Below are 23,188 nucleotides of genomic sequence, written 5' to 3'. Positions count from 1 at the left end.
AGCTTTTTGTTGCTTTTAGGACTGATGCTTTGGTTTGTTCTCTTACAGAAAATTTGCCTGAACCTGTTAAAAGGTTCTCAGAACTTTCTTGGGATTCCAGCCAGAATCTGGCCATAGACACAGTTCTGGGTTCCAGCTTGGTGAGGTGGGAGAAGAAAGAGCCTCTTCTCTGTTACCCCCGAGCTCTTTTTGTCCTACCCACTGGACAGTCAAGATTGATGATAGACGCCGAAGCTGGGCATTTTGGCCTTTGCCTCCCCAGTCTCCCTACTGTGGACAGGAGACCAATTGGGTTCCCAGCCTAGGAGGAAAGGGGCTTTTCCAGTACTGTGTCCTTTCGGCCTCTGGATGGCCACTGTAACCACCCCACCTGACCTCCTTCATTTTCTCTGTCATCTGCTGGGGCACTTGGATAGGGTCAGCTCAGAGGGCTGGTGCTACCTGTGGATGTGTCATCTCCTCTTTCATCTATCCTGCACATCTAACCTGTTCAGTAAACATTTATTGAGGTGCTGTGCTGGGGTGCAGAGCCATCCTGGCCCTCAGGGAGTATGCGGTCTACTGGCATCAAATAAGTCATCACACACAAACCTGTATAAGTCCTAGTGGTGGTCAGGATTCCAACAGAGAACAGGGTGCTAGGACTGAGAGTGACAGTGGGGATCTGGTTTAACTTGAGTTTAGGCAGAAGTGAGGAGAGTGAGGAGGGGTGAGTCAAGAGAGAAGGGGGCAAGGAACCCTGAGGTAGAATGCATGTTGAAGAGGAGGGAAAGGACTGAGTGGTGGGAAGGGGCTCTGGCCTGCAGGGCCCTGGAGGGTGCTTGGGAAGACTGGATTTTAATCTCAGGGCAGGAAGAAGTGACTGAGGCAGAGGAGAGTGATCGATTTCACCTATTAGACTCATGAATTGTTGAGGGCTTGCCACATGCTGGATGGGGTAAGGGCTATGAAGGTGAGAGATGTTGCCTCTGCTCAAGGAAGTCACAATCCAGCCCAGCCATGGACACCAAAGCAGACCCTAGGTCTGTGCTCTTGATCACTGCAGTCACTGTCTGTGTGTGTGTTGGGGGGAGCCATATGCCTCACTGAAACAGCAGGAAGCTGGCCCCAGAGTTCTGAGAAGGCAAAGGGGCCGCTGTTGCCCAGGGAAGTTGGGCTAGGTCTGGTCTTCACCAGGCTGGGCCATGGCTATAGATGTGGACAGGAGCCATTCCTGTAGCTTCAAGGCCCTTCTTTCTTATGGTCTCCTCCTACCTCCAAAGGCAAGTGGTTGATAGCTTTTGAAAACCCACCCTTCCACTTTTATTGCTGTAAATATGACCGTTTTCATCCCCCCACCCCCCACAGTTTATTTTGGATTAAAAGAAATTGTAGCGATGGGTAACAAGATCTAAAGGCTGGTGTCCACAGCCTCACGATGTATCACAGAGAGAGGCTAGTGCCCTCGGCCTTCCTCACTAACCCTGCCTTCCTCCTTCCCATTTCATGACCTAATTTTCCTCCCCCACATCCGCTCACCCCCACCTGGCTTTTTTGGTGTCCCATTAAGGTCCTGTCCAGTTTGGGACTTCATGGGAGGGTCTCGAGGGCAGTCGCATTCTCACTAGGTGACATTAAGGGCCACCTGGTATTTCCCCTAATGCTGTGGCAGCCTTGTGCCATCTCCATTCTCCCAGCACTTTTCTCTCCGAAATGCCTCTACCCCAGGCAGTGTAGTGCCAGGACAGCCGAAGGTTAAAAGCAGGATCTTTGGGGTCTGACAACCTGAATTCAAGTCCAGCTTCACCAGGTATTGTCTATGAGACCTTAGGCAACGATTCTCCTGCTCGGAAACTTCGAGTATTATGGTATGGAATATGAGGTAGTGGTGGGAGGGCACTAAGTGACACAGGAACGAATAGCGTTGAATGCAGCAGCCAGTACACACAGGCGCTCTGTGACCACAGCTTGGGGGCTAGGCCCTGGCCTACCCTGCAGGGCCCTCTGACTGTCTGTGTCCTGACTCTCGTTTGCTCTGTCTGAGGCTGACCTCTCACCTACATCCCCCCTGCTGCACTGAGATGCTGCTTCCTGTTGCCGGATAGACTAAGGATTTGAGAGACAGGAGATCCTGGGGCAGAGACCATCAGCAGGGCGGTCCAGGGACCTGCTCCCAGGGAGGAGGGCCTCAGTAAGCAGCCAGTCAGAAGGAGACTGCTCAGGAATTAAAGGAGCCTCCAGCCAGGTGCCCCTTGCTCCCTTGAGCATCATCCGGCCAACTATTCTGGAGGTTCGCCACTTCTTTTGTTTCCCAGGGGTAGGGGGAGCCCCTTTTTGACCCAGGGACATCAGGGGAGCCTGAGTGGGGTCACAGCACCCTCTTTTCTCCCCTGCTTCCTCTGTAAAGATTTTGTGTGTGAGTCTTCTGTGAGTGGGGCTGAACAGTACAGGCATTGTTCTCTCTTCCCTGTCCCTGGGTTTCCTCCTTAGCAGCCTTACGCCCGTGCTCTGCACACTCTGACCACACCAATTCCTGGCCTGTCTTAGTTCACCTTCCCTGGTTGGGCTAGACTAGGCCACTCTAGCCGCCCACTGAGGAGGCATCTGTTTAATAAACAGGTGCAGGTGAGGTGCAGAGCAGACTGGGCTGGGTGAGGGCTAATCTCTAGTCTGGGAACAGAGGGGCACCCTGTGGGCTTTGACACTTCTGGGTGCTTATCTGTTTGTGTCTCTGCTAGCCCACAATGGCCCAGGTAGGAGCAGAGGAAGAGGAACAGCCTGGGTGTGACTGTGTTTAGGCATCTGCTGGATCTGTGATTATTCATGTGGGCTGTTATACTGCCAACAAAGCTGTTGGGCTCACCAAAGGTTTAGTTCTCTTTGGATGAGAGACACTTGTATTGCTCTACAGGCAGACAAGAGGCCGCTCAGACACCCCCACCCCTGGCTCATCTATTGCTGGACATCACTGCCTGCAAGCAGGAGAGTAGGGAGCCAGGTGGCCCCTTTGGCAGGGATTTGTTTAAGAGAAGGCTGGTGGCCCAAAGCATAAGGTCTCTGTTCCTATGTGTAGTGACTCTAGGATGGAGATGGGAGGGACAGATACCCCTCCCTCTACGCTGACCTGTCTCCTCCATGCCAAACCCCCCTGTCTGGTTAATAGGAGTGACCGGATCTCTAAATAGTTCAGATGTTTCCACCCCATCTCCACTTATAGCAAACCAGGGAGATTCTCTTGCGTATATTGCCTTAGGATTTTATCTTCTCTCTCTTGGTGAATACGATCATGGATTTAGGGGTCCCCTGTGGTTCCTCTCTGGGGGAATTGTGGGCAGGTCACCCTGGTGCCTCTACTCAGCGACAGTACTGCCTCACTTCCTGACTCCCTGTCCAGCTTTGGCTCCCTGCTTGCAGCAGCAGATTATAATACCTAGTGCAATATAATGGACTCTAGACCCTGCATAGCCACAGCCAGGTCTCACAAGCCAACAATCCTGGACCCTGGGGCACCCTCTCTACTCATCCACTCTGGCACACCTGTGTTAGTTTGCACATATCTACACACCAACCTGGAAATGGCCATCGCTGTGCAGAGACCCTGTTGTCCCACTTCACATCCAGTTTCTGTTGCTTCTGGCAGAGCTGACATCTGAAACCAGTGCCAACCTTTAAAGCAGCTCTGCCTTCCCAGAAGGTGCCCCACAGTGGGTGAGCAGCTCAGGCCTACAGGCTAAGGCAGTGTGCATGTGTGACAGTTCCAGGGTGGATCCTGATGGGCTCACATAACCCTGTTTGGCGTGTGTTTTGGCTGCCATTGTGGTGGGCCCTCTTTTGAAAAAAACAGACAAAGTAGTGGGCGGGGGTAGAGAGGATCTGGCTTGTTAGATTTTGATTCTGTGGCTTCAGAAGGTTAATACTGTAGCTATAATTTCTTTAAATCATCTGTGCTATCTTCAGCTTGGTTTTCTATGTCCTATTTCCTTTCTTCTCTCTTGGTCCTTTCAGCCATTGCTACCTGATTCCATTGTTTTCATTAATTCAGTAAATACCTGCTGTGCACCAGGACCTGGGGTAGGTGCTAGGGACACAGGTGACTAGAACCCAATCCCTGTCCTTCAGGGCTCTCAGCCCAGTGGGAGACTATGCTCGAATTCATGCTACCACATGCACAGTTATGGAACTCTGCTCCCAGTGACTGCGTCGGTCTCTGCTGCCAGCCAGTTGCACCATTACACCCATCTCGAGCCTCCTGTAATGTAGTAATAATATAGTAGTATGGCAATAGTAATAACTTCGCTATTATTTATTAAGCATTTTCTATGATTGTGTGAGCTCTAGAATGTTATCTTGATTTTCTTATCTTCCTTGAAACTCTAAGGAGATAGATACCGTTGTGAGATTATACCCATTTTACAGATAAACTGAGAAAGAGCAAGATGAAGTCACTTCTCCAAAGTCTTACAAGTAGGAAATAGAGGAATCAAAATTGGAACCCAGAGACCAGGTCCAGGCCCCTCACCTGTGATCAACGGACCCCAAGAGGGCTTGTTGGTTAGAGGTTGGCATATGGCACGATTCACGCAAAGTGCATCCTTTTCCATGACCTTGGGGCAACCCTGAGAGGTCTGGGCAGGCCTTTGCAGACCTCAGCTTTACAACCCTGGCGCCAGAGGACCGCAATCTGGAGGCTTGCAGTTATCTGAAGAGAGGTATTTCCTTGTTTCTCCCAGTGTTACCTTAAATCTAATCAGAGGCCACTCCCCTTTCCGCAGGATTAGTCAGCATCGCTTAACTAGCAGTCTCAGAGAGGAGAGAATTTCTCAGCCATGTTCCTGGCCTGTCCCCCACCCTCCTGCCCTCAGCTGTCACAGCACTTTTTCCTTCTCGTTTTTGTTGTCTTAGTGCTGAGTGGACTTTGGAGAGGGCCATTAAGGGCCAGGATTACAGCACAGGCGCGGCCTCAGGGTATAGCAAACAGGTGACTCCAACGAGAAAAATAAGAAAAGTGCACCTCAGTAAATGAAAGCAAATAAGTTTGGATTATTAAAAGAAAAACCTTTTTCAGGAGGTTCTACAATACAGTGTATGTGGAGGTCGATGCTATGAAAATATGAGGGGAGGAGGTGGTATATGGACTGTATGTTTGAGAAGTCCACTGTGCTTAGCAGTTAAGGAGGCCCACTCACTCTTCTCCAGACTGACAGAGGAGAACCAAGGTATTGCAGTGAGACCAGCAGCTTGTCCTTCCCAGGTGGTCTAAGGTCTGCCTTCTGTATACTGGCTGCAGTCTGTTTTCATGCACAAAGCTGCTAAGAAGGTTCTAGCCAGCCTGGGGCCCCACAGCCAAGGCTGGGTTCTGAGGCCTACTACTCTAGGATGTAAGTGACTCTAGAATGGCAATCCCAACCTGGGGCTCATGGGTGCTTCAAGGGACACATAAAGCCCCCGAAATTACAGGTAAAATTTAGTGAGCATTTTCTGGGGAGCAGGAGTGTAACTTTCCTTATTGGATTTGCCAAAGGGTATGTGACCCCCACAAATGTTAAGAACATCTGTATCATTGTTCTAGGGGGCTTGGGCCAGATGGACAGCAAAGCCTCCTGTGGGGTAGCTTGAGCCCTCATGGGGCCCAGAGCCAGGCCTGCTATTCCCAGTGGGGTTATTCTGAATGTGCACCTGCCCCTTTAATCTTTGGGAATCCTTGCCACAGCCCTGTGATCAGGTTTTCCTCCCTCTGAACACACAGAGAATATCACCAACGGCACAGTGGAGGACATAGCAGAGCTGGAGCATGAGGAGGTGAGCTGGATCAATGGCTGGCTCAGCTGCAAGGCCCAGGATGAGATGCTAAACTTGGCCTTCACCGTGGGCTCTTTCCTGCTCAGTGCCATCACTCTGCCCCTAGGCATCGTCATGGACAAGTACGGCCCAAGAAAGCTGCGGCTCCTGGGCAGGTCAGTGTGGGTGTGGGAGGTGGTCAGATGGACCCTGGGCTGAGTTCCTCACTGTAGGGAATCATGGTACCTGCCCTCAGGTAACTGTGGAGCTCCCTAAATGCCCACCCAGAGTGGGATTTCTACTCCACCTGCCACCAAATCAGTAGGTACAGTGATCCTTTGTAGTGTGCCAATATTGCATAAAAAAGGCACAGGGTGCTAGGCCTGCCTGGGAGGGTCTGGAGTAGCTTGTCATTAAAAACACTGGTTTCCAGTCTTTCTGACTCTCTACTTGTATCAGAAAAAAAGATTTTGAAAATATACTTCTGTTATAAGCACATGGGATTATCAATTATATATGCCATTCTTAATTTTTTTATGTGCTTTGTCATACATATATAAAAAATATAAATTAAAATGGCTAAGATTAAAAAATTATAAAAGTCTTAACATTTCTCCTGCCGCCAGTACCCATGTGAATCATCTTGTGCACCCTCTGGGGTGTGAGTCCCTGATCTATAAAGTTCCAGTTTTGCCAGGATCATTCCACCTAGCAGCTGGCCTCTCAGGTCGCGGCCGCCCCGAGTCAATCCCATTGGAAATGATCATTTTGCAGGGCAGAGGTTTGCAACGAGTGAGACCTGTGACCATGAAGGGAATGGGTGAGGGAGGCCTTGGTCCCCAGAACAGAGCCAAGTGGAGGGAATTCAGGAGTTGCCACTCATCTCACTCTTGCCCAGTGGGGTTCTGTCCATTCCCTGGCGAAGTGGGCATTGGAATCAGGGGAATGGATTGTGCCCTCTCTTGCTTCAGAGCCTTGGGCTTCTCCAGTGGGGAGTGGGAGGGGACAGGGCAGTGTGGTATTTATAAGATTTGGCTTCCAGGCTTGAATTCCTGCTTAGGCACCTATTCATTAGAGACCTTGGAGAAATCAGGGTTTTTTTTTTTCCTTATCGGTAAATGGGGCCAAATACATTCCTTAGAATTGTTAAATAAAATATTGTATGTAAATTTAAGTATCTAAAACATAGTAAATGCTCTCAAATAAAATAACAATATTAACAATAATAAGAAATAATTTGTTATTTCTGCTTGTTTTTAGTGCCTGCTTTGCTGTCTCCTGCTTGCTGATTGCATATGGAGCGAGTAACCCAAACTGTGAGTACGCTTTTCCTCCACTCTTTTGTCAGAGGCTGAGGAGAGTACCCAGAGATGCTCGCAGGCCCACTTGCTCTAGGAAGCTGTGCCAGGCCTAGTGCTCACTGCTCAAGTTAGAAGGGATGCTTGTTAGGCCTTTACCCAGTTATCTCAAATGGGGGACTGGGTAAAAGAACAATTGCACCAGACAGACGTCTGAAACTCCCAGGGTGTGCAACACTCCCATCTCATTGCCAAGCCAAGCCAGTCCCTGATGGTCTCAATGATCCAACCTGAGATGAGTTCTAAGAACTAAGGCCAATATTTTAAAGATGACATAGAAGCCACCTGGTCCCCAACCCTGTTCAGGTGGAGCTGATGCTTCAAGGACTTTTAGAACAAACACTAAAATAGGACTTGGGTTTCACCAAAATCTTAGCCAGACCCATCTACCAATTTCGGGGTACCTGTATTTTTGGTTTGAGTGAAGCAGCTTCTTTAGACCTCTTGCTTGCTGCTCAGGTTAGTGGAGAACAGAGCATGGGGCGGCACCTTTTGCAAGAGCCCAAGCTCCATAAAATAGGCAAGAGGAGAATGAGGAAGAGGTTGTTCCAGCTCCCAAGGTATCTGGCGCTGACCCCCAATGGCTTGTCATTCATTCAGCCTGCATTTATTCAGAGCCTGTGCCTTGCAATGCTCTGGGCTAAGCCCAGGCCTCCCTGAAGCTCAGCTGTGGTTCCCCAATTATGTGCCTTCTGTTTCCTTACAGCTCTCTCTGTGCTCATCTTCATCTCCTTGGCTCTGAATGGCTTTGGTGGGATGTGCATGACTTTCACCTCATTAACAGTAAGTACTGATTTCTTTAAGAAGATCTCAGTTCAGTCATCTCCTTGTGAATTTGAGGCAGCTTTTACTGGCTTCAATTTCCTTGCCTCCCATTCACCTGCATGTGCCTAGACCTCTTAAGCACTAGAGGGCTGCTGAAGGTGAAGCGGCCTGGCAGCACAGCCAATCGTGGCCTCGGCCTCTTGAGCTGGGGAGGTTCTTACAGGCAACAAAGCATGACTCTCAGAGCAGGCCCATCCCTTGCCTGCTGACCTTGGCTTAGGTGCTGAGGAAGCCAGTTCACTAGCCATGTGTCCAGAGAAGGCAGGAGCAGGGAGGAAAAAGCTGCTGTCCACCTGCATTTCTCTTATTTTTCCATGGCAGCTCTGGCTAGTAGTGCAATGTAAAAACAAGCCTCCCTCACCACCCCTAACTGCTGCCTTTGTCCAGAACTGAATGAGAAACTTGGGAGCACACAGGCTGCCTCTCTTCTTGGTTTTCAAAACACCAGGGCACAGAGAGTCTCCCCGTGGATGGAGATGTTTCCTTGGGTTGCTCAGTACCCCCTTAATTAATAGTGCGCCAGAATGCCACAGAATGTGCTCTTTTTTGAGGTAAGGGAAGCTGCAGAAAGGTCCAGGTTGAAGGAAAGAAAGTCAAAGAAAGCCAATAAAAGTTGCTCCCAGTTGAGCGAGAGTGCCTTTCAGAGCTGGCTGTCGGGAAGTAAGAATAATAGACTCTCCGGAGAAATTTCTGTCCAGGAAAGTCTGGCCTGCCTCAGTTTCCCCATAAAAAAGTTTTATAATAATACCTACCATCACTAATTTGCAGGGCACTCCGGTTTCTGATTTCCCTTTCCACCAATGAGTCAGAAGTCATGATGTTGCGGTGCTTTTGTTTAGCTTTGAGGGAGCCTTGGGGACTGGTTTTCTTCTGGTAAGCTTGAAGAGGTGCTAATATCTCCATGACCCCTTGCCTGCGGGCCTCTTAACATCTCCATGACCCCTTGCCTGCAGGCCGTGAGCCAGAGGCCTGGCCAGGCCCAGTGTCTCCTCTGTTCACCCTTCCTACACTTTGCCTTGTTAACTTTACCCTGGTGGGAAGGATTAACTGTCTGGGTCTGGGTCCCTGGAAATGGAATGCTGAGTGGTGTCTGTGTTAGGTGAGAAAGTCATGACACGTACGCTCAGGGAGTGGGTAACACACAGATCTGGGAATTCCAGTTGTCTTGACCTGGTAATGTGAGAGAGATAGACTTTGTACTCTTTAGTGCATTTTTATTTTTATTTTTTTAACCAGGTAGATTAAAAAAAAAACAAATATATTCCCTCCTTCTTTCAAGTAACCGGAGAAAAACAAGTATTGAAATAGTAAGAAATCTGTTAGAACTGTCAAAAGTACCCAAATTCCACTAAGTTGTGTTAATGTGTAACAGGAGTCATGGTTCTGTTTGTTTTTTTTAACAGCGTGAAAATGAACAAGTCTTTCATACAAACGAAAATTAAAACCTTGGCATCACTCCGTTATTTTAGTCACTCTATACCTATGTCATGGCAATTTGGAATTTCAGGATAAAAGACAGAGATGGTGCTTGAACTTGAGTATTTATGCTCTAAGATGCAGAAAGATGCTTTATTGTGATAAAGAATAAGGGAAATGGATAAAAACCACCATATCATGAATCCCCTTTAAGAAAGTCTTTAAAATGAACTCAGAGTTAGTTGTCCAAGGAACCTTTAGGGGAGATTATTAAACGCAGAAGGATTAATTTTCTTTTATTTTTTTTAAACTATGAAACAAAAATATTTTTATTTTTTTAAATGTTTTTAGTTTTAAAAAGTCAGTATTTTAGAAATATGAAGTATAGACTGTAAAATTCTACAAGCCTACCTTTATCAGTTTAGAATATATCTCTTCAGTATTTTTTAAAATGTATATACCAATATTATTCTTTTTTTAAAGAAATATCACTTGCCTTTTTTCGCTTCACAATGTATCTTTTACATCTATTCCTGCCAGTGCTTAGATCTACCTTATTATTTTAAATTCTAGAGAGCTACCTCATTATTAAAGAATCCCATGTACTTCTATAATATAGATATAGCATAATTTATTTAACCATTTTCCTACTAATGAACACTTGGGTTAGTTTCCATTTTTTCCGATTTATGATGCTGCTGAAGTGAACGTTCCTGTACATATATTTCTGTAAAATAAACTCCTGTGAGTGGGATTGCTGGGCCACAGGATCAGCTTGTTTTAAATTTTAATATATACTGTCACATGGTCTTTCTAGAAGATTATACTGTACACTGATATTATCCTACCAGCATGTGTGTGAGAATGCCTTTTCTCCATACCCTTCTAGTATCCTATCATTAATCTTTTAAACATTGACCAATCTGATCTGGTGAAAAAATGCATACCATGATTTTTTAAAAAAATTAATTGTTAGTCACAGAGCATCTTTTCACCTCGTTTTTAAGGTCATTTGTATTCTGTAAATTGCTTCTTTATGTCATTTGTCTATTTTTCTTTTTCTACAGGGTTGTTTAGCTCTTTTTCTGAGTGAACAAGGGATCTTGTCATAGTTTTTAGGCTTCTAGGTGGTCCATGAATAAGCCTTAGGAGGGCCGTGCACTCCTCTGAGATTATATGCAAACAAATTGTGTCTGTGTCCTTTGCAGGTGCATTTTTCTGGGGGAGGGTCCTTTGCTTTTACCAGCCTCTCACAGGCCTGTGTGGAGGCCGAAAGCACTGCAGCGGGAGCATGGGAGGCAAAAGGCTACACAGGCCAAACAAGCAAGAAAACTCAGATTGTCACTTAAAAGCATTTGATTAGCAAGGGATCTGTTTAAGGAAGGCTGGTGCTTGTGTTCTAAGGTCCCCATTCTTGGATCTAGAGGAGGGTTTAGCAAACTGCTGCCCCCAGGCTAAATCCCCAAACCACTGGTGGGGGCGTGTAAACAAAGTTTTATTGGTACATAGCCATGCCCATAGAGAGAAGTAGTTCTACAGAGACGATACGGCCGCAAAATCTAAAATATTTACCATCTGGCCCTTTGCGGAAAAAGTTTGACAGCCTTTGATCTAGAGGCTCCAAGAAGCTACTCGATCATTGTCCCCTGTAGTAAGACAGGGGCTGACACCCACCTCTCACCCCCACATCCTGCTGAGCCCTCTTCTAGTTCCATGGGCCGGCTCCCTAAGCACTTTTCTCTAAGCACTTTTTTAGTCGTCTCTTTCCCCCTCTGCCACTGCCCCTGACCTGATGGTTCTCCTTGGGCATTCCCCTGTCCCATGAGGCCTCAGATAAGGGCTCTCATGGCGCTTCTCTCCAGAACAGACCCTGAAAGGGAATGAGAAGCAGGTCAGCGAGGACGGGGCTGGAGCTCTTAGGCAATATGCTGGAGCTGGCTGCAGCTTCTGCTGAGCAGAGCTGAATCTCGTTTTGACACAGCCCAGGCCTTTAAAAAGCAGAACTGTCCAGATCGGCTCCCAGGGACTTGGAGCTAGGAGCACAATGGCACTTTCTGTTTCTGTCTCCCACCCATATTCTAATTTTGGGGACAAAGGAGTTTTCAGGGTCGCCTTTAGGAACCTTTAAATCAGATCTCCTACAAATGCTTTAGGGCCATGGATAATCACTCTGTGATAACCTAGGAATCTGGAGGGAATGTGTTGCCATGGAAACCCCAATTTGGGGGCTTTCAGAGTTCCAAGGGGTTTTGTGTTACATGGGCTGTGGTATAAACAAAGATATACAGGCACTGTAAGCTGTTACCTCCATTGGAGGAGAGGGGCCTCAAATTGGCAAAATGCCTTTTCCCCACAGGCCAGGATGAGATGACAGATAGGCCTCCCTACAGAGCCAGAAAGGTCTGTACAGATGGGTGATCAAACTTTCCTCTAGAGGATAGGCTCAGAGGAGCAAGGGTAGATCCCATACCAGGTGCGCTGCCTGACAGCCAGAACTGGCTGTCCCAGGTCCTTGCAGCAGACGGCCTGGGCTGGGCGATGTGACTCCTTGGAGGGAGGGTACCAGGTCACTCCATGGTGCAGAGCAGTCTCCGAGGTGCCAAGCCTCAGCCTCTCTGAGGACATTTAGGTAGCACACTTTGATCTGTTTGCTCAATGCCATGCGTTTGTACAACCTTTTAATTCGCTTCATTGGCTGGTGCACAAACACCGGCCAGCAGCTGAGGTGGCTTCTTTAGGCCACTGCCCCATGATCCAGGGCCTGGGTTGCTTAGAGATTGGAGCAAATGCAGCCAACATTGTGGACATGTCCTTTCCACTTCATTACTCTGACCCCTGTCAGTGTGGGCAGGACTGGGAGTTTTGAGCCGAAACTCTTACAGAAAAGTGATTGCAAAACATTGCCAGGCTCCTTGATGAAAAATTTCTCTGTGGTCTTTTCCTATTTGATTCATTGAAGTCTGACTTTGAACCTGAGGAAGAAACAATCCCATGGCAGTTGGGATCTGAGTTTGAAGAGAACAGAATAAATAGCCCTTTGCAAAAACCTAATAGAAAGGGAGGAAAGGATTTGGGTGTAGCAATGAAACAGATATATCTGATGGAGGTTGGAAGGTTAGCATTCCCGCCCAGCTGACCCGTTTCTATACCCAAGCAAGAGTCCTCACAACACCTGACCAGCTCTCTGGGAGCCCAGGTACCAGGTGAGCAGGACTCTCACAGAGCCCAGAGCCACTTCTGCCTCTGTGTTTCTGTCCTGTGCCTTGAGAACCCAAAGCAGTCAGCTGATCACCATTGGCCTGGGAAAAATTTACCCATCAGAGGGTTCTGCATCATGAACTTGCTCCGGCATGTGACACATTCAGAGGCAGACAGAAAGTGTAGTCGGGGCATTGGCAGGGCTGGACCTAGCTGGGAGGGTGGATGAGGTAGCTGAGGGAGTGGAATCCTTCCTCCCTCCCCTTTATCAGTGAAGCAGAAAGGTGACCACAAGGACCTGCTCCTGGCATTGAGTGCTTGGAGCTGCCAGGTTGTTTTGGGGTTAGGAAATAGCCTGGCTTTGCTGAGTTCGCTTGTCCAGACTGGTACCTGGATCCTGGCCTGTACAGGTTGTACAGAACTCTGGGTGTGTACATCAGCCATCTGAGGACAAGGCTCACCTCTGGAAGGGATCTGAGGGCCAGAAATGCCAGCCCCAACCAGGCTGCATATGGCATCTCCCCAAGGGCCAGGGTGTGCCCCCAGCAGGTGGGCTCAGGAAACCACACATTTGGAAAGTCAGTAGCCCTTCTGTCCCTGTCTGCCAGATCCCCAAAGCCAGTCTTGGGGGCCCCTGGGTAGAGAGACATCTTAGAGAGTGTCCTCTAGCGGGCAGGCAGCCTATCCTCGCCATCCTGGAGCTTAGGCCTCTGGTAACTCTTGTCCTGTAGCCTTGCACTGTAGCCAGAACTCAGGGGAGGGGCCGCCTGCAGCTGCTGTTTTCCCCTCTGGGAAGGTCACACAGCCGGGGCCTGTTTACAGTGCAGCTGAGGGGCTGAGACAATGAGTCACCAACAGCATCCCCAAGTGAGGCCGGCATGGAGGGCGGGTTCTGCCCTGCTGAGCCCAATCCAGCCCTACCCTATCAGGCAGCAGGGGTGGTGGTAGGAAGCACCTAGAGCTAGGGAACGAGGCCTGTGCTCCCCACCTGTGAGTACAGCGAATCCTGAGTCCGGAAATAGTCTCTGCTGAGTGTTTTCCCCTTTCATTGCAGCATGGCTCTGGCTTCCTACTTGGCAGTAGAGCTGGCTTTTCCTCCTCCACTGGGCCCTTCAGGCCCACACCAGGTCACTCTGCTCAGTACTCAGCCACCATTTCATCACCAGGGCTTCTGAGTAGCCATTATGTGCAGCTGAGGCCGAGCAGAGGCGGAAGGAGGGAGAGAGGAAGGAGGAGACTCAGACATAAAAATGAAACAGGAGAGTCCGCTTGATGGTGTGGCCCGGGACCTTGGGAAGGCCAAGGGGAGAGGAGGGGGCAGATGGGTCTAAAAGGAGCATCGGAAGGGAGATAAGAAATCTCTAGCGGAGAAAGCAGACGAATGCTTCACAAGGAACAGAGAGGCATGAGAGGTAAGGGTCATTGTCGTGGGGCCCAAACTGAGGTGTGTACGCAGGAGGTTTCCAAGAGACAGAGTAGTAGCTCAGCAGCTGTACGCAAAAGCTTGACCTGCTTTGGATCCCAAATTTGACCCTTACCAGCTTGGAGGCATCCCTCTACTTTTCTGATCCTAAAGTTTTATACTGATTAAGTAAGGATATTAAGTGACACCTATCTCATTAGGGTTGTTTTGAGGGTTTTTAAGTTAATATATAGAGTAGATATTAAAAATTGTTGCTATTATAATAATGCTATTCTTATAACAATATATTAATATAATCGTGCTCTATTATTATCACTTAATAATAAGGAAAATCCTCTGATCAAGCTGCTCCTGGGCATAGCAAATGAGAGAAGTCTCTGGCAGGCATGACAGCTTTGGGAGGAAGGGAAGGAAGCGGTTTAAAGGATAACACAATTAGTATTAACATTTAAAAAATAATGTCCACAGGGAAACCATCTCTTCTCCTGTGTTTGTTATTCTTTTGTGACCACATACTGACTGTTGCCAGGATGTTTATGCTTTGGCTTTCATTGGTCAAGGTCATCTTTGATATTCTTTTCAGAGAAATTTCATCTGACATAAATGCTAGGTAGTCCCTAAAAGCTGAAACATACTTTGACTACCTATCTAAACACATCTTTTGGTCAGAAAACTTCATGAACTAAGAAGTTAAATGAAGAACTAAGAAAACATGAAAAATCGTGACTGTCTTTAATATATAAAGAGCCTATTCAAAGTTAATATAAAAAGATTAACATCCTCATAGAAAAAGACAAATGAGGAATAGTAATGACTGATTTTAAAAATTGTAGAAGAATGTTCAGTCATTAGTAATTAAATGTATGTTTTTTCAGTTATTTTTTTAATCTTGGAAAATTTTAAATATACATGTTATTAGAGAGGGTAGAATAATGAACACCATGTACCCGTCTTGCACCTTGAACAATGATCAACTCATGACCACTCTTACTTCATTTCTACCTCCACCCACTATCCAGATTATTTTGAAGCAAATATCAGTCATTGATTTATTTTATCCATATACACAAAGAAATGAGTTTTAAAATAATGAGGATATCGGTGAAGTGGCAAATATTAAAAATAATGATAATGCACAGTGTTGGAGTGGCTGCAGTGAAATGGACATTCTATTATGCTTCTGATGGGAGTATCATTTGGTGTAAGTTTCTGGAAGGCAGTTTGGCACAGAGTATGACAAAAACTTAAAAATGTGTATTCCCTTTTGTCTAATGATTTTACTTATGGGAATTTACCTAAAGGAAATAATAGCTATGTGCACATATGTTTATCTTCAAGGATGTTCATTGAAATGTTATTTATGATAAAAAATTAAAAAGGACCCAAGGTCCAACATCAGAAAAATGCATAAATTATGAACCATCCAGATAAAGAAATACCAGTCATTACAAAATATGTTGAAGACCAATACTAAATTAGAAAACATTTGTAATATATCAAGTAAAAAAAAGTTTATAAAATTATGTAACATATGGTTCAAATTTTGTTAAAAAGTTATAGGTATTTATAAGAAAAAGATTAAAAGGAAATATAGCAAGATAGTAACATAGCTATATCGGTGATTTTTATTTTATTCCTTTTTTTTTAATTTCAGTGACTTTTTTTGCTTTCAGTTTACTTACTCTTTACATAAAATTTTATTAAAGAGGTGTCACAGTCATATTTTATTTTTTCTATATACTTTGTTGCAGTGTTTTACAATGGATGTGCATTGCTTTTCTAATCAGGAAAAATCATCATAATTTAAAATACAGAATATTGGTGTTGGTGGCAACGCTGTGTAGTATGGTTTGCCCGGCAGTTCTGTACTGCCCTAGGAATGGCCCTGCTAACCAAAATAACATGTTGGGGAAGAGAATTTTCTTGGCGTTGCTAAGAATGTTCTAGGCAGAAAGAGGCAGGGCAGCAAGGAAGGCAGCTGGAAGTCTACTGCCCTTGTCCAAACATGAGGGTAGGGGTCTCATCCAGGCACAGACAGTAAATCGGCTCCTCTCCCAGCTGCCTGTTTTTCTCTGTTCTAGATCTAGTTCTGGGGAGAAGACTCTGGAAGATCGGGTCAGAGTTGCATGCTAGCCCCAAACGCCTATTGTTCTCTTGGTCTCTAACCTGAGTTAGAGTTAGGGCAAGCTTGGGCTTAAGGGAGAAGGAAGAGGGCTGGCTAGCAAGCTGTCTCCTTTTCTGGAGTATCTCCTCACCCCGTTGAAAAGTTGAAAAGACACATTTTGTGCCCAAAGGTGATTGCAACAACAAAAGTGTTTCCCTGGCTCGACTCTGCACCAAATGGCCTTTGCTACACCAGGCTCTTGTCCTCCATCTGCTCTTCTGGTTGAGTTCTTAGCCCTCTTTAATCCTTTTCTTCCTTCACCTGCCCTGGCTATAGTGGCATTCCAGGCGGGAACAGTTCTCACCTTCCGTACAAGCAGAACTAGTCTTGGGATTTCCCCTGGGGCAGGTATGGCCCCAGAGATGCCTCCCCTACAAAGCTGCCTTGCTGGAGTAGCCAGCATAGGCAGCCTAAATAGGTGAGCTCAGGAGCCGAAGCATGTCATCTGAATCACAGCATTCCTGGGGGGCAGGTGTGCAGAGAGTATGAATGGGTGCCTATAGTGCTCACCTGGGTGTACCCAGGCACTCACGAGCACATCACATTTCCTCTATCTCCTGCTGGGGGAATTTCCATATGCTCTTTGTCCTCCTCTGACCCTCTCTGAGAAGCCTGAGTGGACAGAGGGTGCACTCCACCTGGAGGCTGGAAGAAGAACTCTTCATGTACTGAGAATTCTTTGGGGAGCTTGGATGGCCATCCTGACCTCATGCCATAACTTGGCTTAGTTGGACATATACTGTAGATTTATTCATGTTCCTTTATAATCCTGGGATCCCAAAACATCTTAAGTTTCTTATTCATGTCTTTTTAACAGTGATATCGAGGCATAATTCACATATCATGTAATTCACCTAAAGTATACAATTCACTGTTTTTTAGTGTATTCACAGAGTTGCGCAGTCATCATTGTCAGTTCTGTCACCCCAAATAGAAACCCTGTACCTATTAGTATCATCTCCATATTTTACTCCCAGATTCCTCTACCCTAGCCCTAGGCAACCACTAATCTATTCTCTGTCTCTATGGATTTGCCTATCTTAGACAAATGGAATCGTATAATAATGTGGGCTTTTGTGACTTGTTTCCCTCACACAGCATGTTTTCAAGGTTCATCCGTGGTGTAGCATGTATCAGTACTTAATTTCTTTTTATGGCTGAATAATATTCCATTGTGTGGATAGACCCCATTTTGTTTATCCATTTATCTGTTGATGGACACTGAGGTTGTTTCCACTTTTTGGATATTGTGAATAATGCTGCTATAAACATTCATGTACAAGTTTTTGTGTGGACACTGTTTTCATTTCCCTTGGGTGTATATATACCTAGGAGTGGAATGACTGGTAACTCTGTTTCACTGAAGAACTGCCAGACTCTTTTCCAGGGTGGCCGTATCATTCCACCAGTAGCATATGAGGGTTCCAATCCCTTTATATCCTCAGAACCTTTGTTATTATCTGATTTTTTTTATTATAGCCACCTTAGAGGGTATCAAGCAGTATCTCATTGTGGTTTGGATTTGCATTTTCCTATAATTAATGATATCGAGTATATTTTCATGTGCTTATTGGCCATTTATATATATTTTTTGAGAAATGTCTATTCATATCTTTTCCCACTTTTAAAATAGGTTATTTACCTTTTTATTATTGAGTTGTAGGAGTTCTTTATATATTCTAGATATAAGTCCCTTATCACCTGGATCCCCAACCCCCGGGCCACAGATCGGTACTTATCTGTGGCCTGTTAGGAAATGGGTCTCATAGCAGGAGGTGAGTGCCTAGCGAGCAAGCGAAGCTTCATCTGTATTTGCGGCCGCTCCCCAGTGCTAGCATCACAGCCTCAGCTCCACCTCAGATCAGGCATTAGATTCTCACAGGAGCACTGGTCCCTGGTGCCAAAAAAGGTTGGGGACTGCTGCCTTATCAGATATGTGATTTATAAAAATTTTCTTTTCTGTGCATTGTCTTTTCAGCTTCTTGATGGTGTCTTTTAAAGCACAAGTTTTTAATTTTGATGATGTCCCTTACTAATTTTTTCCAGTTTTATTGAGATATAATTACATAATTGTATTAGTTTTAAGTGTACCACATGATGATTTGACATATGCCTTACTCATTTTTATTGTGGGCATAATAGGCAGAAATGATGAAGAGCAGGCGTGTAGCCAAGTTCAAACTGCTTCTGCTCAGCAACAGTGCATTCGCTTGCATGCAGCCATCATGTGTTCCATGTTTGATAAAGCCCCAAAATGATTACAGAAAAATGGGGGAGGATGCCACAGATGAAGTCTATAGAAACAGTCTGAATTCAACAAAACGGGTTTGGCATAGCCATCCACAGAGTGATCCTCAACGTCAGGGACATTGTGGATGTGGGTGGGAAACCCTTGCATCATGAGTGCAATCTCTCGAGGTTCGTGAGAGAAGCCGTGACTGGCTGTTTGGGGGATGCACTGTGCCCCACGTCTGTTTGAATCTGTGACTGCGTTATCCTGTGCCTGGATTTGTGTGGAATAGCTTCGAAGTATATGTCATATGGCCCAGAATGAGCTGAAGTGAGATACAAAAGAGTGGCCTCGCTGGGAGGAGACCCTGAGCCTTCCTTCCCATTGATCTCGGGTGCTAATTATTGGGGCAAAACACCAGGTGAAAAGGAAAAGCCCTCCTTGCACTTAGAAATTCAGAAGCAGAAATCCCAGTCCAGGTCCCACATGAGCCCTGAGGGAACTGTAGAATTCTGATTGGCACCTTCCAGAAATCTCTCTCGAAACCTAAAGCAGCTTTTGCTGACATCTGGTCCTTCTGGGACGCTGATATTTTTATTTATAAAATGACACTCATCCCCGAATAGATTCTTATTTTTAACAGGCTTGCTCCCTTTGAGGGATGCCTGAGGCTCCCAGCTTTGCTCGCTGGCATCTCTGTGTAATTCTGCAAAGACAGGAAGGTCCCTGGCCTGTGTCAGAGCAGAGAGGAGGGGCACTTGCCAGCCAGGAAGTCCAACAGCTCTGTCTTTACGTCCGGAGTCCGAATTCTGCACTATGTGCCTCCCTTCCATTTACCAACCTCAGTCCTGGAAGGAAAACTTTCAATTAACAGTAATTACCCTCTGGACGAATTCCCCTGTGAATTACACAAGGCGAGCACACAAAAAAGGTGCCTCTGAATGCCTTGATCCTCTCTTCCCCTCTGCCTTTATCTGTCCTGTCTCTTCTCAGCTGAAGTCTCCCTGTGTCTTGCCTTGCAGCTGCCCAACATGTTTGGTGACCTTCGGTCCACATTTATTGCCTTGATGATTGGATCCTATGCCTCCTCAGCAGTCACCTTCCCAGGAATCAAGGTGAGGGTGTGGCCAGCTGGTTTACAGCACATTTATTTCGTACTAGTGTCTGAACAGAGAGGCCTCTGCTAAGGCTTCGTCAACCGTCTCTGAAGACGGAAGTCATTGTGGGTGCCAGGGCTGGCCCCTCCCCACCACCCACACCTGGGAGGATGCACCTGGACACCGTGGGCATAAGAAAAGAAACCCACTAGGCCATGGGGGATGGAAAATTCAAGCATATCGCTACAGGGTGTTACTGTAAGCTGCCTTCGCATTTCTGGGCTGGGGTAGAGAAAGGGGGTGGGTCAGTTTGTCCCCCATCCTGAGTTCAACTCCAGTATCCCCACCCCCAGGTCTGTTGTCATTGGGCTGTAACTCCCCATTAGCCAAAGTGCTCCTCTCAGCCAAGTTGATTCAGCTGTTTCCCTTGAAGACAGGATTCTGAGCCCATGAAAGTCACACAGGGTCAGGATGAAGCAAACACCTCACAGTCTATCAGCTCCAGTTCCTACTCCAAATCCTGTTGCTCCTGCCAGAGCTTCAGAAGGGGCTTCTCCTTCCTCTGGCAACAGCATCAAGTAAAATCCCCTTTCCTGAGGTATATAGTGGGAAGGCCATAGATGAGGAGAAGGAGTCACAGATATGGGCTGGTCGCCTGGGAATCAGGTACTTGGAGGGTGTAGGGCCAGGCATCACGTAGACTTTTAGGATTGTCATACTCCCGAAATACAGAGAAGCCAACATGTGCGTCCTCCTCCTATCTCAATGCCTAGCTGCTAGTCCCCTTCCTGGGGAACTGTCAACCAAGTACTCTGGGAACTCTTATGCTGGAAATAAATGGTAATAATGACAGTAATGGCTGACTTGCTCATACTCAGCAGGCTTCCCCACACCCTGCCTCTCAGCACTTTACCAGGATCATACCTGCTTAACCCCCACCAGAACACCAGGAGAGCACATACCAGTGTTACATCTACTTCACAGAGGAGCCAAGTGAGACAGTCATCTGTTCATTCCTCGAGTATTTTTTGGCATCTTCTATGTGTGCTCTTTAAGGCACTGGAAAAACATCAGTGGACAAAGCTAGCAGGTTTCTTTTCTTAGGGATTAGACTAACAATGGACAAGTAAATGAATCAAGACACCAGTATTCTCAGCCAGGGCTATTCACTACGAACCAGTGATATGACAGTGATGGGGCTGGTCAGGGAAAGCCTCTCCAAGCAAGTGACATCTGGTCCAAGATTGAGGCACAGGGGGTTGATGACATGCCAGGGTGAGTTGGGATAATTGGGATGCAGGCGTCTGATGACCAAACACCCACGCTGACAGGGATGTGCTTCCTTATGCAGCTCAGCACAGGGAGAGCAGGGCTGCCAGAGTCTCCCTGCCTGCTGCCCACCCTGGCTTTCCTGTGCTAACTCCACCTCCGGCCCTGCCCCTACCCTTGTGCCTTTCAGGTCATCTATGACTTTGGTGCCTCCTTCATCATCATCCTCGTGGTCTGGGCTGGCTGCTCTGGGTTGGTTTTCCTCAACTGCTTCCTTAACTGGCCTCTGGAGCCCTTCCCGGGGCCAGAGGACATGGACTACTCGTAAGTGGACATGCTATCTGTCCTTACACCCACCCTAGCCAGGGCCCTGGGTGATGCTGACAGACGCTCCTGTGGCCTCCAGGGTGAAGATCAAGTTCAGCTGGCTGGGCTTTGACCACAAGATCACAGGGAAGCAGTTCTACAAGCAGGTGACTACAGTGGGGCGCCGCCTCAGCGTGGGCAGCTCCATGAGGAGCACCAAGGAGCAGGCGGTGCTGCAGGAGGGCCACAAGCTGTGCCTGTCCACCGTCGACCTGGAGGTGAAGTGCCAACCAGATGCTGCAGGTACCTACCTTGAAGCCCTCATTTTCCAGGCCTGCCTGAGATGTCACCCACATCCCTGAGTTGGGGAGAGGGTAGCCGATCCAGATCTGGAAGCCTGAGCCCCAGCCCTGGCTGAGGGCTCTGTGGGTCTTATTTAACTTAATTCTCACTTTATTTCAAGAGGGCGGGCAGCACCATTCACCCTGGTTTACAGATGAGCACACTAAGGCTCAGAGAGGGTGAGGGAATCACCTAACTTGTTTTGCACAGCTGGGTGACCTAAGCTCCAGCACCTACACCTTTAACTTCACCTGGGCCCATCCTTGCATCCAGCATGGAGAGAGTTGGTCAGCAAATCAGCCTCCTCTCCCCGCACACTGGGCCCTGGATGGCGGGTGGGCTGTGGGCTGAGGTGGTACTGGCCTTGGTTCCCCCTGAGCATCTGTGGCCTTCTCCCCACAGCGGCCCCCTCCTTCATGCACAGCGTATTCAGCCCCATCCTGTTGCTCAGCCTCATCACCATGTGCGTCACACAGCTGCGACTCATCTTCTATATGGGAGCCATGAACAACATCCTCAAGTTCCTGGTCAGCGGCGACCAGGACGTAGGTAGGTGGCCCCTGGACCTTGGTGCACAGCCCCACAGGAGGGCACCCCCGAGTGGTGGTCACTCCTTCCGCTGAGGTCTAGCGCCTGCACAGATGTCTGGAAGGTGTTAAGCTGGGCCAGAGCAACAGGGCTGTCAAATGACAGAGTCCAAGGGACTGATTGCTGGTCAGAACTTATTCGTCATTGCCAGCCCCAACTGTTCTTTCATGTCTCCGTTAGAGTTTCCCGGTTTAGGAGGGAGGGGCGGACTAAAATAGCTACATGTGTTCGGGATGTGAAGTGTATATTTTTCATTGCCTGAGGGGGATGGTTGGCATGTGTTTATGAATGAAAATATTACACAGAACAAAGTACTCCACCTGAGAGCTTGTTGAAAGACAGCCAGTTAGACCCAACACCAAGAATCCCCCTGGGAAACTACAGGGTTGGTGCATGGAGAGACTGGGTGCCGAGACAAGGAAGGGGGTGAGGGCACCGGACCATTGTGGCTGGAGACTTTGGGGCAATTGGGCCCGCACTGGAATCTGTGAAGCAAGGCCAGGCAGAGGCTTCCTCACGTATGTAATCCAGTCAAGACTTGTTGAGTCTGGTAAACAAAACCGATAACCCACACGCCACTTTCCCAAAACAGCACAGAAGGTCTTTAGCAGATTAGAGGTTTTGATTCTACAAAGAAAGTCAGTACTTCCTCAGGCCTGAGCTGAGTCAGCTTTAGTCATCCCTAAACGGGACAAACACATTTGGTAAATCCTTTTTATTAGTAGTCTCATTGCTGTGCAACTTTTTTTTTTTTGGTTTAATTGTTTTCCCTTAGGGATTATAAGGAATCAAACACAGTTTGTAACGGGCCTCAGAATCCTCACCTCTACTCATTGCTGTGCAACTTTTTTTTTTTTGGTTTAATTGTTTTCCCTTAGGGATTATAAGGAATCAAACACAGTTTGTAAAGGGGATGAGAAATCCAGCCTTAACTAAAGGGAAAGATGACAAAGGGACCCAGACAACACTGGTTCCACTGTGAAAATGGGTGTCCTGGGGAGAAACATTATCATGTGCCCTTGCAAAATTTCATAATGATTGCTGACAGAGTAAAAGCCCTAAGAGCACCCTACAGGAAAAAATAACCTATTTAGCTTTATTGTGTCCAGTGATGTGCCCCCAAATTTCTACTACAGAAAAGCTTTTATTATGTAATACTCATTAAAATCTTTGGACCGAACTTTGGGGAAACTGATCTATCATGTCTAAACACTC

General features: G+C 47.0%; 1 protein-coding gene across 1 annotated transcript in view; it reads left to right on the top strand.

The window, feature by feature from the left end:
* Positions 1 to 23,188, top strand: part of SLC43A2 (solute carrier family 43 member 2) — a 38,874-nt gene that overhangs the window by 3,376 nt on the left and 12,310 nt on the right. The window contains exons 3-9 of the mRNA XM_006925063.3: positions 5,726 to 5,933; positions 7,018 to 7,073; positions 7,822 to 7,898; positions 19,394 to 19,486; positions 20,928 to 21,061; positions 21,144 to 21,346; positions 21,788 to 21,934. Of these exons, the coding sequence (XP_006925125.1) occupies positions 5,726 to 5,933; positions 7,018 to 7,073; positions 7,822 to 7,898; positions 19,394 to 19,486; positions 20,928 to 21,061; positions 21,144 to 21,346; positions 21,788 to 21,934 (918 nt within the window). The remainder of the gene's footprint in view (positions 1 to 5,725; positions 5,934 to 7,017; positions 7,074 to 7,821; positions 7,899 to 19,393; positions 19,487 to 20,927; positions 21,062 to 21,143; positions 21,347 to 21,787; positions 21,935 to 23,188) is intronic.

The sequence above is a fragment of the Pteropus alecto genome, unplaced genomic scaffold, assembly GCF_000325575.1.
Source record: "Pteropus alecto unplaced genomic scaffold, ASM32557v1 scaffold98, whole genome shotgun sequence".
Taxonomy (NCBI): domain Eukaryota; kingdom Metazoa; phylum Chordata; class Mammalia; order Chiroptera; family Pteropodidae; genus Pteropus; species Pteropus alecto.
This window is presented reverse-complemented; position numbering and strand designations above follow the sequence as displayed.